At 48.0% G+C, this 15,098-nt stretch overlaps 1 protein-coding gene across 1 annotated transcript; it reads right to left on the bottom strand.

Moving 5' to 3' along the window:
• Positions 1–9,605: 9,605 nt before the first annotated feature.
• Positions 9,606–14,051, bottom strand: LOC121342402 (suppressor of cytokine signaling 1-like). Its single transcript, XM_041416806.1, has 2 exons — positions 13,980–14,051; positions 9,606–10,813 (listed from the first exon to the last, which is right to left on the bottom strand). Exon 2 carries the CDS (start codon positions 10,745–10,747, stop codon positions 10,064–10,066), a length of 684 nt encoding a protein of 227 aa, XP_041272740.1. The 5' UTR covers positions 10,748–10,813; positions 13,980–14,051; the 3' UTR covers positions 9,606–10,063.
• Between the last annotated feature and the right edge of the window lie 1,047 nt (positions 14,052–15,098).

Here is a 15,098-nt window from a genome sequence, read left to right as displayed (position 1 = left end):
GTTATGAATGACAGTTCTCAACTTGCAGAGGCCTCTTGACACCACGCGTGGGTGCTTCCCACCACAAGCAAAGCCCAAGTACCTATTTCATCCCAGTGACCAGTGATCCTGCACTAGTCAAGGTGCTGGTAATGGTGTTCAGCTTGCTGCTGTTCTCAGCAGGGGCAGGCTCAAAGGAGCATCCCAAACAGCCACAGACTCGCACAACTCGACAGTCCTCATGGGAGCATGAGTACAGGAGTAGCAGGCACACAGCCCTCCCACGGTCACAGGATGTGTCACCAGCCCCTCAATGCCCCGACCAGGCTAGCCCAAACTTTCTCATTAGCAGCAAAAATGCCGAGGGTGGGATGCTGGGCAGGAGCAGGCTGCCAGCAGTGCTGTCCAACAGGAGCCCCTGCTCGCCAGCTGCATGCCTTGAGGTGTGCGCATCAGGCTCTGAAACTGAGTGAAGGGCTGTGCATCCCCCCTGCTGGGGGTGAAGAGGGGCAGGCAGGCAAGTTTGGCAGGTGCTGGATGCTGTGCAGGGCACACACAGGGAGGATCGTGTTGGACAAGATGGCAGCAGTTGCAAGAGAGCCGCAGGACTGGTTCCTGCCAGCAATGGCCTCGCCAGATGGCCCTTCTGGTCCTGTCTGTACAGGAAAACTCCTTGGGCCTCAGCCCTGCTTCAAGCCAGCCAGCTGTGCTAACCCCAGCTCCCTGCAGCCTGGCAACAATTTCTGACTGCCCCCAGGTACCCAAGCCTGCCCCACAGCGGACTCCGAATCTAAGCTCCTTCCCCCTGAGCTTGTTCAAGAAATCCCTGCACTCTCTTTCACCCAAACCACCTCGTTCCCTTGCTGCTCTTTCTCCCTTTTTTTCTGGCTTTTGTTTTTTTATTTCTTTTTCCTTTTAATGTCTTCCCTCTTCTTGGTTTCTTTTTAGGACCCTTTCTTCAGCCTGCAGGAGCTTTTCAGCTCAGGACATTGGGAAGTAGAGCAGGCAGCACAGCTGCAGTGACCTTGGGAACCAGCATGGACCCCCACAGCTGACACTTGAGTGCACTCACACCCTGCTTTAGATTGGCACAGCTTTCCTCGTGCACTCCAGGCTTCTGCCAGCTCCCAGGAGGACAGCTGGGAAAGGATTAAGTAGCTAAGTATCTCATTGGCAAGTGAATATATTGTTTTTTCTTTCTATTAATTCCTCAACTTTGCTTTGATTGTGGACTGTGGAGAATATGCAGGCTGATACAGCTGTAATAGCACACTCTCCTAGGGTGGAAAAACATAATTTTGCCACCAGGCCCTATTCTGGCTATGAAAACGAAATAAAGGATCCTGGCAAAAACATGTGCTGGAAGAACCCCATCTCTGCTAGGATTTTTGCCAATACAGAAATGTGTTTCATTCTGTTTTCCTCCCTACCCCTGAATTTCCCACCTGCTGGCTACATTCCTGGCTGACTGAACTACAGGACAAGGATTTGTAGTTTTGACCTAATGCAAGAGAAACATCATTGGGTTTTGTTTTTCAAACCCTTACAGACCACTGCTGAGTGCACTGGGAGCATCCAAGGCTGCTGCAGGCCATGGGGAGACTTGGGAGGGGTTTTGTGAACCTCCCTGTGGGCCTGGAGGTAAAGGCACTGAGCCTGAACCCACTCTAACCTCTCCAATGGAAGGAGGTCTCCTTTCCCTGGAGAACTGCATGATGACAGATGTGGATCCCACAGGGATGAGAAATGCAAAAAACCCTGAGTATAAGAGGAAGCATATCCTGTCTGCATGGAGACACAAACCTCAGTGGGAGCAAGTGCATGGAGTTGAAACTATATAGATACCATAGCAGGGCTCCGACATCTTCTGTGACTAATTATTCTATCTCCACTTGCTCTTTATATATATATATATGCATGTATGTACATGTACCCACATTTTATACCTAGCTACTAATACTGCTGAGGTTTCCCTAAGGCACCTCCTCTGTGTCCCCCTACAGCCCAAGTAGCCATGCTGAGACCCTCCATCACAGCTGGACCCATGGTTTCTCCTGCAGACCACTCTCTCCTCACTCTGTACACTCTGGGGAAATCCTTCCCCACCCCAGTACTGCTTCCTTTATTATCTCTGCCCACTTGTGGTTTATAAGTTGTTTAAATCTTTTCTAGGAACAGATAAAGATCACAATTACCCAGAATCCAAAAAACACAGACAGCTTGAAATGTGGTTAGGCTCTGCCCTACTTTCATTGAGTTGAGAGCAAGGCTCTGCCAAGGTGCTCAGGGGAGACGAGAAGAGAAAGACCCATTTCAGCAAATCACCCCTTCCCCCCAGCCCAAGAAATAAACCTAAGGCATCCCCTCCAAACCTGCTGCATCTGTTCAGACCACATCGCCTCTCCTCCCTGTTTGCCCAGGACTTGCAGGTGAGCAGGACATGGAGCCGTGAAGCCTGGGAGAGATGCTGTCCTGCAACACTTGACACAGGCACAGGTACAGGCACGTCCCCAAGCTGAGAGAGGTGCAAGGGATTCACTGAATCAGGGCCATGAGGATGGCAGTGCAGGGTGTGCTGCAGATTAAGAACAACATGTGTTGGTAGAGTTTTTACCATCCGCGTGCTCACCAACAGCTTTTCCCCATAGCAAGTTGCTCCCTAAGCTGGGGGAGCTGCAGAAGTGGAAGTGCTGCCTGGGACTTCCCTCCTGTGAAAAATCCCCTGCCTGGGAAGTCCACACTGGGTTTCAGAGCTACTGTGTGGCTGTGCCTCCAAGGTGAGCTGGCTCACTTGCACTGTCAGGCTCCTCTTACAGCAGTATTTCCAGGGATCTGCAGTGATCTGGGAAAGGATACTGCTGAATAAATGCCAGGGTTTTTTTCCTTCTCTTGAGTGGTGCCAGCCCACAGGACCAACCTGCAGGCAAGGCAAGTGTGTTTCCTTCACCCATTTTGCCTGTGGTCTGATTCTGATAACCCTGGGCTTTTCTAACAAGCACCACTAGCGTTCAGAGGAGATGGGACTGAAGCACGGGAGAACACCTTGCAGATCTATACCTCCAGCTCTATGACTTTCTCCAAAGTAGAGAATCTTTGCTGAATGATTCCACCTATATTCCAGGTGGAATACATGGAGCAGTACACAGACAAGCCACTTGCAGACACTAACATTTAATTTCAAGGGTATTACTTAACCCTGCTTGGAAGGGCTTGTATGAAGGCAAGGATCAGAGCAGCACAGGTGTATTTTTTTGCTGGTGCTCTCATTAGAGGTAGCAACAGTGAGGAGTTTCTGTAGAAGTGTTTGCTGCAGTCAAGGCCATAAAGAGATGCTGAAGAAGGCTTCATCTGAAAGATAGTATAGATGATTATGATATTTAGTAATGCCACTTACAGGGGCTGACTTGAACAGCCTTGGAAGAATGAAAAAATCCTTCCTAATGTGTTTGTGCTAGCAAACACATTAGGATCTCCTGCAATAAGTTTTTCCATCCTATTGAAAAGCTTTGTTAGAAAGAATGATGAGAACGGTAATAATAAGGCACTATAATTATACCTGATCCTTCTATAATCTTTCTCTCTGCAGAGTTCAGGAGCACTTTACTGCTATTATTGGATTTGAACAGTCCCATCTGGATAACATACGACTGATTTGTTTGCATGGCTTATTTTAGGTATCTCAGCACGTACATTAGACTGCCTTCCTATCTGGATGATTCCCTGCAGTCTGGAAGAGCCACGGAAGAGATCTGCACCCCATTCTCCCATCCCAATGCCTAGGAGAGCTCCTTACAGAAGACCAAGGATAAAAGGAACCATCACTCCTTCCTAACTCAGTACTGCAGAAGGTACAACTGTAGTACTGAAGCACTTAGAACATGGAGGCTGGATACTACCAGGAACACCTGGATTTGCACCTGTATTATTCTAGGCTTGAGATTCCATGGATTCCAAAACAACTCAAGATGCACTGAAAGTCTGGCAGCAAGGACCTGGCAAACACCTCATGCTCTGTGATCAGAATAGCTGCTACCTGAACCTTTCAAACAAAGGGATGAACTGTGTGTTTCCAGCAGACACAGAAGCAGGGGAAGCGTGAGGGTGCTCACATCTTTCTGGACTTAGCATTGCTTGCAACGCCGTCTCAGTTACAGAGACGCTGCTGCGCTCTGGCTGCAACTGCCATTCACCATGTCATTAAATGAGTGACCATCAGTGTCACAAACCTTGTTGTCCCCTTGCAGGAGCTCTTGAGTGTGAAGCTGGGCACTTGCTGCTTCACTCTGCCAGGGCCAGGAGAAATGAGACATAATTGAAAATAATTCAGCCCGTACTTAAAAACCCTATATAAAAATGAGATTTAAAAAAATAATTAAAAGCACAATACAAAAAGTATGGTTTACAAGACTTGGACACTTTTCAGTCTGAAAATCAGAGCAATTTGTCACTAGTTTGCAGTTTGAGGAGGGAATGTCCCTTTCAGACTGAATCACCATAAAACAAGCACAAGTTGCCTGATCCTTTTGTTCCTCTCACCGCTTTTTAGGGGTTTTTTTATCCTGAACTGAAGAAGGGTTTTCTCCTGCATCCCTTACATATCCCACCTGGCTTCATTCACAAGGACAAATGAGGTGTCTAATGTCTGCCCATCCCTAAGGCTGTAGGACATCTTGTTGAAAAGTTTAAGAGGACCCATTAGCCCTGTCTAGTTTTCCCCTACTTAATTTTTGGTGTATTACATCCAGTCTCCTCACTTTCATTCTCCTAGATTCTTCAGAGCAGTCTCTGTTGATTTGTTTACTTCTAGTTTATTTTTAAAAGACAAACCCCCAATGGACATAAGCTCTCAAGTCCCTTTTGAAAATGCTGTCTTCTCTGTAAGTGCTTTGTTTGTGATCCTCTCCAATCCTTTAGGCTATTGTTTACAAGCTGGAAGGCATCTGCACTTGGGCTAATCATGCCGAACGCCAGCAATTCCCCCAGCATGATTTGTTGCACAAGCCAGTGGGAGCAGGGTTTGTTTTGATTACATTTAGTACGGAAAACCCACATTTTACTCATATCAGCCTGACAAAACAGGGAGGCCTAACCCAAAATCTTCAGAGAGGAACAATAATCTGGTCATTGATTTCTGTGGCATCTGGGACCAGCTCAGAGATCAAGAGCTCTGATGGCAAGGGTGGTGTCTTGGGAAAGCAGGTAGCTCAGGAGCCAAAAATATTTAAAAGTGTATGCAAGTCATTTGCTCTGGGATGGATGAACCTAGCAGCCTGCCTAGTGCTTTACTTCTCAAAGCTCTGCAGCTCCTTTCTGACATGCAGTTAGTCAGGCTGGGAGCCCCCAGCTCTGCCCTCACCAGCCATCACCTCGGGCTGATGCTGGCCTCCCCCAGTGCCCTCAGCTGACAATTCAGGCTCCTTCACTCATTCTGAATGATGGTGATGTTTTTATCCTCAGCCTGTGCTGATGCTTGCCTCCAGGCATCAGATGGGTGTCCCAATTTTTCTGCTTGTGAAAGCTGGGAAGAAGTGCCCGAGGGCTGCTCCCTTTGGGGCTGCCATCGAACTGCTGGGGCACGCAACTGCACTGCAGGATGGCTGTACAGGTCTGCCAGGTGCAGACCCCTCTGTCTCGAGAGGCCCAGCATAGTTCTGGGAGCTCAGCACAGCTGTCCCTCAGCCAGCCACTGGCTCAGCTGGCTTGGGCTGCCCCTGTGCTGCTGAGCCTCAGGCTGAGCCTAGGCTGGCTTGTTCCCACACTCCTGCCATAGCAGAGGTCTGCTCTACAAGGCACAGAACTCAAAAGCTCCACCTGGGTCCTGCCTCTCCCGACTCTGCTTCTCCTCCTCCAGAGGTGCTCCATCAATCACCTTAAATCCCTTTCTGTACCCACACAGAGGTTAGCCTTGCTGGTGGCCTGTGGCAGAGATTTCCACAGCTTAAGCTACTACATGTCACATGAAGAAACGTCTCCTTTTGAGTCTTGAAGTATTTGAATCTTGAAGTATATTTCATCAGATGCCTCCCTGGATTTTTAAGAAAACACATGGTCACCTACTCCATGGCATTTAGGCCTTACAGATCTCTGCCACAGACCTCAGCCATCTCTTTTCTGGCTGAAGAGTCCTACTATCGAGCCAACCTTTGCACAGGAAGCGTTTGGAAGTACTTTGCTTTGCCTGAATCAAAACCTCAGCTCCGCCAGCCCCAGCTGAGATCAGAAGGCAGCAGGAGCCTGCCAAGACCCAGGCAGCTCTGCAGGGAGGCATCAGGAGTTTCAGAGTGACTCTGCCACATCTCCCTCTCCCTCCGACACCTGCTTTCTCTCTGAAGGCTGCCCTCAGTAGCCCAGCCTTTGCACCAGGGAATGGCACAGGGCAGGCAGAAAGCTCCAGTGCGTGCAGTTTTAACTGTACAGATGCCAAACATCTAAGGAACTGGGGCAAAATGAGCTCAGTCAGGCAAAGCCACCACATTCCCCTAACCGAGGTGCATTGTCAGTTAAGGGGTTTTGCACACTTAAAGACCAATAACACAAATACAGGTTTTCAGAGGGACATCAGGGTAAGGGTCAAAACGGAGATCCTGTGTGTACACAGGCTTTATCTGAAGCTTGACTACCTAAGAGTTCATTTCCCTATCAATGAAGATGAGCAGATGTTAACACATTTTTAAAGTGTTTTTGCACAAACTTGTGTCTTTTGGTGAATCCTGATCCCTAATGACATACAGACCTTCATGTCAGAGGTAATCAAGTATTATTACAAGAGCTGATGGCTGTGGGGCCCCTCCTGAGCACACACATGGCTACATATGGAAGTTATTAGCAAGTTCCAGTGAAGAATTTCGGGAAATTAACCCTTGGGGCCCCAGAGCATTACCAACAGACAGCTGGTTGGGAGCAGACAAAGAGCAGTTTCCTGCTGGATGCCTGCAGCATGTGGGGACTGAGATCCAGACCCTTCACAGCATGGTAGAAGAAGCCCCTCTCACAAGCACTAAACTTTTCAACTTCTGCTGTTAGGAAGAACACTTGAAAAAAACCATCTGCAAAGCCTGTGTAAGTTTCCTCAACAAAGTGAAATGAGTCAGCTGGAGAAATGTATAACATAACATATAAAAATGCAAACAATTTTCTTCTATTCCCCAAATGGTGCTCAAGAGGTTGTGAGGAAGTTTGCAATTTCTTTTTAAGTCCCCTTAGGAGCCACCAAAAGAAACATTTGGATACAGACCACCAGGAGCTACTCCTACGTGACAGAGGGACCCATTCAGAGGCAGGGTCATTAAAGTGAACGTCTCCCTCTCTAATGAAAGCAGCAGGATAGTGTCACCCCATGGAAGTAAATTCTTACCCTTTTCCTTTGTATATCTTTTTTCTCAAGAGCTGAAAGAAAAAGGTTTCATTTCCAACATCCAGGCAGAGAACGAAGGATTCTAATGTTTGCCTCAGCCAATGCACTCTTCACTTTCCTGTTCTTTCTACATTGATTTCCTTTCTTGCACCAATCCTGATCTGCAGAGTGACCTCTCCTTGGGAATAATGAGGATACTCACACATGATGTGCTTTCAACTTCCACAATATAACAATGCTTGGCAGTAATTCACTGCTTTTCATCCACAGATCTCAAATCAATTCGCTGCAGCACTGCATGGAATTGACTTACTTGTAAGACTGAGACAACTGCTTGCTGCGCAATTAAACAAACAAAAAAAAAAAAAAGAAGAACAAAATAAAGTAGACTTTATTAAAATCCAAACTATTTCTTTCTCCCATGGTGTGATTTTCCTAAAGTGCAATCCAGGCTGCAAATAGGGCTCCTCTGCTGCCCCCAGCTACACAACCCAAGATGCTCATTTGCGGCCAAATGAGAACAGTTCACAGCCAGGTCAGAGCAATACTGTCAGAAAGCTCTTCCCTCAGTGAGGTATAACCGTGGCCAGAAAACAGAAGCATTCCTGTGCTCAGTTCTAAACATGGAAGAAATTATACTGCTCCTCCACCCCCCTGCTTTCTGAAGGGAAGGCAGGAAGGGAGCCAAGGCACCTCAGCAGACACCTTCAAGAAAGCAAAGGATCGAGGGGCGGACATGATGCCTGAGCCAGCAAATCCAGTCCCACTCTTCCATGGCAGAGAGGGAGGGCAGCTCTGTGGCTGACCCTGCTGAGGCAGGGGCTTCACCCGAGAGCCCGGGAATGGTCCCAGAGGTGCCCAGAGCCACCTGAGATGCTGGCAGCAAGCAACACTGTGCCCACACGTCAGCCACCCCAGGGCACACGCCCTGCAGAAATGAACAATCCCAACTCCTGCTTTTGCACTGGGCTGAGATGCAGTAGCTGCAGGGCCACCGAGCTGCCTCTGGCCTCCCTGCAGCTGGAAGGAGCACACAGCAAGGACAAGATCACCACTTCCCTGACACTTACCTAACCACCTTGGTTGATAAGCCAATGCCCTGAGACAGGCAGCCAGGCACCTCACTGCCAGCAGAGCAACAAAGCCCTCCAGAGAATAATTCAGAGTGTCTAAGTTAGGCTCCTGTGATGAATCACAACCTGTATCTCTCTCTGTGCCAACCACACACTTTAGTTCCTCAGATAAAACAGCTGAAGACAATAGAGAAAGTCGCTGTACTCTCTTCCCCTCTTCAGCTTTTTTCTTCCACAGGTCTGAAGAGAAAAGTCAGCATGAGCAAAGCAGGCTGCCTGCCCAGCTACGGATGTTTAGCAGCCTTTAAAATGGTTTGGCTCAGAAATTCAGAGTATCTGAATTTCTTCTTTCATGTAGCTCTTTTCAGTCACTTATTTTGAAGACATCACACCGACTATCCCTGAAATGAACCATGACCCTGTTTAAGCCAACTGTGTTCCTCCCATTTATACTCTTACTCACCAGTTAAGTTCTCTGATGCTGTGCCCAGTTCTAAGATCTTGAATTACTCTTTTTTCAAACACTCAGTACAAATTTTAAGGTATTAAAAAAACTTTCTACAAACGTAGGGCTGACATTTTCAGAAGTATTCTCTGTTTAGAAAATTCTTCACTATATTACACTACAAGATGAATTTAAGTTTAATGTTCCCAACTAGGACCACTCATTTATGCTCTGCTTTTGTTCTTTATGAGAAAGTCACTTATTCAGTTTCAGTTTGATTGCCAAGCCTGGGTGCTAAACTAACTGGGGTTTCAACATTACAAGGGAATGAAGTTATAGCCATGTATTCATTGACTTTTAAAAATCAATATAAAAATTTTATTAAAATTTTAGAAGTTTTATATAAAAAATTCCTTGCCTTTCAGAGGCAAAACCAAAACATCTTCTGATGCTCGACAGATGGCAGCAGCACACTACCACATGAGCTTAAGGAAGGGTGCAGGATCCCATCTCTTCACACCCTCCCAGGTCAGACACAACTCTCCAGACCAGGGTTATCTCTTCAGGAATGCCATGCCCTTGAGTACAGCATAACCCATCTTGGCTCTCAAAAATCCAATCGAATAAAGCAATGCAAAAGCCAGTGAAGCTGCATGCATCGTACATGGCTGCAGTGGTTCCACCCGGTGCAAACACGGGCCTCTGAAGTAACAGGCATCACATTCGTGCTGCAAGGAGTGAAACGTGCTCTTGCTCCACCACAGCTTCGTGGGTCAGCACAAGGGTCATGTCCATCGATGTCCAAGCTGCACTGCTGTGGGACTGGACTCAGCTGCACTCCTCCAGGGCAGACTTGAGGCAGAAATGAGCTCAAGCACTTTGGGGTAGAAAAGAACACAGGGCTGACCTGGGAGGACAGGCAACTCACCTTTTTCTGGAGCTTTTAAGTTATAAATGGAACAAATGGCAGGATCTGGTGGCAGTGGCAATGTCTGCTCTTTAGGTCTGGCTTTATCCCAGGCACGTCTGGGAAAGTTACACTTACTGTGTATGTATGAGGACACATCTGTCACAGCCACTGGGTTCAAGCTCTGCTCCCTCTGCCCTCCCCCTTCCTCTCCCAGCAGCCAGTCCAGCATCACTGGTGCGGCACACATCCCACCAGCACAGCCACAAAAGAGGCATCTCATTTCATCTCCCATAGGCATGGCATCATCTCCTAGCCCAGGACAGAGAGGGGCTGGGGCCAATGCTCCCCTCTGACCCTCCCCTTCTGTCCAGGGGTGAGAACACCTCTTCCCTCAGACACATTCCCAAGGAGCCCCCCAGCCCTGCTCTGTCCTCCGTCGTGGCACCAGCAGGGAGGCTCCGGCAGCACAATTCCCGCAGCGTGGGCACTGCCCGGCGGCTCCGGCACAAGGGCTCAGAGAAGACCAGGGGAGTTCCCCCCATCTCATCAAAGTGCAAGGGATTGTTCCGGGTCCCCGCCACCACCAGCTCCAGCAGGCGGACCACACAGTCTGAAAACCAGTTCTTGAGGCGGAAATAGCCCTCCTGGAAAGAGATCCGAAGGCTGACGGGCCCCGTGGGCATCCGCACGCTCAGGCTGAACAAGCAGTTCCCCTGCGAGCTGTCCCGCACCAAGTAGGTGCCTACAGGCTCTCGCTGGAGCTTGGCGTGAGCCTCCCCCACAGACAAGGGGCCCCAGTAGAAGTCACTGGCCTGGAGGATGTTGAGGGATCGTTCCAGGACTTCCCACTCGCAGCTGCGAAACATCCGGAAACGATCGGGCAAGCCGGGTGGCGCGGGGCTGGGGAGAACGCTCCGATGCTGCCTTTGCAGATGAGAAACTGTGGTGTGTGTGTTGTGCAGGTCATCTGGCCTCCCTCTGATCATCTCTCAAAGAGCCCATGAATCCTGGAAAGATGCTGCCTTTACCATGCTTCCTCCTTTGCATCCAGCCTGTGGGACAGAAGGAGAGTGAGGCAAACTCAATACCTTCTTCATCCTGGGCAAGACACTTCCAAAGGGAAAAAGACAGCAAGAGTACCAAAGAGGGTACTAAGGAGCTATTGCATGTCACCAACCCCCAGCTGCAGGGAGAACCGAGGATATATGTGCAGAAAGGGCTCCAGCTGGGTCTCCACCAGCACAAGGTGGCACTTTACAGAGCTCTGCATCCCCTGGGTTTCTGTGATTCACAGCCAGGGGTTCCTGCACACCCTCCAGCAGGCTAGTTTGAACCCAGAAGATCTCAACATTTCAAGATTTCCCCCTGCTAAACGTTCAGGACTCTTCAGAGTGGCCTTGAGATTGGAAATGACACCACAAATCAAAAGGGAAAGATTTCCAAAAGGAGGAAAGTATCATTTACTTTGTCATTCAGTGAAAGGTAGAAAGGTTTCCTCACACTTCTCCAGCCCTTTCTCCAACAAAAAGATTGGGAATGAGACTTAGCAAAAGCAGAAATCCCAGGAACCACTCCCTTGTCCCAAGACATGCCTGTTGCACTATGTCAGGAGAAAGCAAAGGTCTCACATCAAGACCTCTTCAAGAAATGTTACATCGACTTCAAGGCTGAGACTACCTTGAATGAGTTCGCTTAACACTGGTACCAGGCACTGCTGATGCCCTTCCAGAGTCTTAACTTCTGTTTCTTCCAGAAAAACTCCCCCTGCCTGCTGACAATGCTGCCCTCTCCCAGTCACCATCCTCTAATGTACTGTCACGACCCTGCTCATCTCCTGCACCTCGTTATTGTCAGGCCGTTTTCAGAAATGCAAATTTCTGAACCCAGTGTTGCCAACAGCCATCCAAGTCACTTCAATTATATTAAAAAAGTACATATTCTAAATATGTGTGTCTGTATAGGCACAAATAAAAAACCACAGCCCTAAGCCAGAAGCTCATTCTGTGCGAGAAGCTGAGCTGTAACATACCACTTCCCCAAGCCTGACAAGTCAGTAGCTCGCTGCCAAACGCTGCCCTCGCTCCCTTGACATACTCCATTAACCCAGTCATACTCACCCACAGCACAGCCATGCTTGGAGCAGAACAGAGTGCTGGCACAGCCTGCAGCAGAGGAAGAGACACACTTCATCTCCAGCAGCCCCCCCCAACACAGACTTGCCAGAGCATTGGGGCTCAGGGCTCATTTCAGGCAGGCAGCCCCCCAGGGAATGTGCAGGGACCTGTGCTGGGCTTGCTCTGCAGGGAGAGCTTCAAGTTAAGCTTAGCTCCTTGCAAGGTTCCCCTGTCTCACACCCTTTGCTAGCTACTCAAAAGCCTCACATTCCTTTTGGTGCTGGTGCCAGCTGGGTGGCCATGCTGGTGGCCACACTGTGTGCCCTGGGAGAGGACAAACATCTTTCAAGGGGCACAGTAGTTCGGGAGAGCAGGCAGGCGCCTGGCAGTGCCTCACTACAGACATCTTTTCTAGTCTAACATCTCTCTCAATACTTAACAGTAATACCAATAATGTAGCTGCCAGGCACGTTTCATATATGGAGCCATAAGCATCCTTTCCAAGAGCAAGCCTGGGAAGCTTATCCAGCTTATAGCCCTGTCATTTGCAGTCCACAAGCTGCTAACGTCCCTGGTACTGTTCTGAGTGCTGTTCATCCTGCCCTCTACTTAGTTTCATAGTAGGAGGGAAATTCCGTGCTTAGAGAAAGGTGGGAGGGGTGGGAAGGAGTTAATCAAGTTGAGTTTTTTCTTTTCCATTAAAAAAAAAAAAAGGCAGCAGTTGAAAGCTGCTCAGACCATTCAGCAAGTCAGAATAAATCTTAGGTGAAGGTGATTTAGTGAGCAGGATGCAAGCAAACACAGTCACCACTACAGCAACAAGGGCCATCTATCACCACTGAAAACTCAGCACAGAAGGCACCACAAGTAGTTGCAGCATCTCTGTCCTCTCCTTCTTCTCTCTGCTGGGTGAGGAAGCTATAGGGCCCTCTGACATCAGCTCCTATAGAAAACAAAGGTCATCCACCAGGTGCCTCCAGGGCTGTGGCTATAGCTTCAAAAGAAGTGATAAAGAACCTTCCTAAAGAGCAATTTCTCTTGGATCCAAATGGAAATTTTGCCAATTTCACGGGTAGAGATTGGAAATTTAATTCAAGCACAAAAACAGATGCAGGCAGCTGTCTTTCAATTCCAGGCTAGTTTTAAAAATAACAACAAATATATAATTTGTTTAGGGCTGTAGATTCTGTTTGACAGAAGAAAACCCCAAACTGGTTTGTCCCGGTTTTCAACCTTCAGTCATTCACCCAAGTCCTTTAAGAAAAATCCACTGCTACTAGAAATCTGACTGACTAAGAACTGAGACTGTCATCATTTCAAACTCAAAGTAAATGCAAAAATAGCACCTTGACAATTTGTTCACTTGGCTTGAAATCTACATATAGGTCAGAGCCTCAGATAGGGAGAATTTGTTTAGCTTCAGTGACCCATTTCCAAGAGGTAAGTGCCTGGCCTGCAGCACAGCATTACTTACAGTAATATTGGCCCTAGAAGTGCTTCCTGATTCTAACTTTAAGGTTCACTTTCAATGGGTCAACAAGTCCTAGGCGTACATGGCCTTCACATCAAGGAGGACGTGCAGACCCAGGATTAGGAATAAACCAAGCCAGGGGTGTAATAAAACATACATGCATAATTAGTTCTGCTGACTTATCACACCATGATTTGCTTTCCCTCTTTTCCCCTTCAAAAAAAAACGCAAAAAACCCCAACACCCAAACAAGTTACTACCTCCCTACTGCAAGTCAGAACAATGCTTGCAGTCAAAGCAACGTACCCTAAAAAGCTGGTGTCCTGCTAATGAAAAGGCTGGATAAGTTTTCCCAGACTTTCTGATTTACTGCAAGTTCAAGAGCTTTTCAAAATAAGTGCTCTTGACACAGGGCATTCTGCTTTCCTCCTCACTCATGACCCAGGCAAGGTAGGGTGTTTTATATAAGGAGACAATTCTAGTAAACCAGGGGACTGTACACATTGTGTGGTGTCAGCCAAGCCAACCCTGCACCCTGGGGCTTGACAAATCTGGCATGTTCAACATCAGCCTCAAGTACTCAGCTATGATGCATCCTCGCACTCTTCTTCTAGGACACTTGAAAAAGCTTACCTCTTTGTCTTTGCCACCCATAGGGATGAGTTTCTGAATGTCAGGACTGGAAGTGGTCCAAATTCAAAAGCTCTGATGTGGCACTTCCCAGTTTTTGCACAGCTTTACTTAAGAGCAAATCCATCCTTTGAAAAGAAAAAGACATCCATCAAGCAGGTGACTAAGCCCATTAGTTTGCTGTAATGTGGATCTAAAATACAACAAATCTGGGGACAGGTTGTTTGTCTCTATCTCTTTGATCTGTGTTACTGTAGAAACATGTATACAGCACTTCAGATAGCAACAGAGACAGCAGATTGTTGCTGCTGTTGTTATTATTGCTATTTACAAAGCCATGAGCTGATTAGGTCCAGGCAGCTTACAGGTGGCCCAAGGACAAGTGGAAAGATCATAAAGTTGCCATCATCTTCTGAAAGCAGGAACCATAAAACCCAAAAATTAAGAGATCATGGCAACAGAAATAAACCTAAGGATTCAGAACAGCAAAGTCCCAACTTGTTCTGAATACAAAACACAACATTTAGAGTATCTAATTTGATACCACACAGGTATCCATTCACTGTGACTCAATCTGTTCAGGCCCATGCTCTTCTGCCCTGCTTCCCCAGCTCTCAAGACTTTTCTTCCTCACCATGCAGACAGAAAAGCAAACCCACTGACCTGGTGGAGCAGCAGACCACCACGTATGCAGTCACGTGTCTGCCAGTGGATCCATCAGCAAGCTGAAAAAACAATCCCAGCTTTCTGCACGCCTTTCAGAGGCAGGCCCTGCACAGCTTCACTTGTACCCACATAACATTGCTTCTCTGCACCCTCCAGCCCAGCCCAGTCCAAACTGGGCACACACCCCACAAGCTACACTGACTTGCCACTAGCAAAACTGCAGGTCCATCCCATTATTACACTTTCCCATTACTGCTCCATTGGGCTTTGACATCTCCCAGATATCAACCCTGCAGTCCCCAGAGCAGTTAGATGGAGGCTGGGATAATTAGGAAAAGCTCTCCCTGACGTACCCTGCAAGCCCTTGCGACAGCGTCCCTACTGCAGGCAGCAGAGTCGGAGCAGACGTCGCTTGTTTGCACGTCCGCATCCCACAGAAATGCGCTGCCTACTGAT

The sequence above is a fragment of the Onychostruthus taczanowskii genome, unplaced genomic scaffold, assembly GCF_017590055.1.
Source record: "Onychostruthus taczanowskii isolate IOZ18803 unplaced genomic scaffold, ASM1759005v1 scaffold53, whole genome shotgun sequence".
NCBI classification, from domain to species: Eukaryota; Metazoa; Chordata; class Aves; order Passeriformes; family Passeridae; genus Onychostruthus; species Onychostruthus taczanowskii.
Note: the sequence above shows the minus strand (reverse complement) of the source record. Positions and strands in the feature narration are given on the sequence as shown.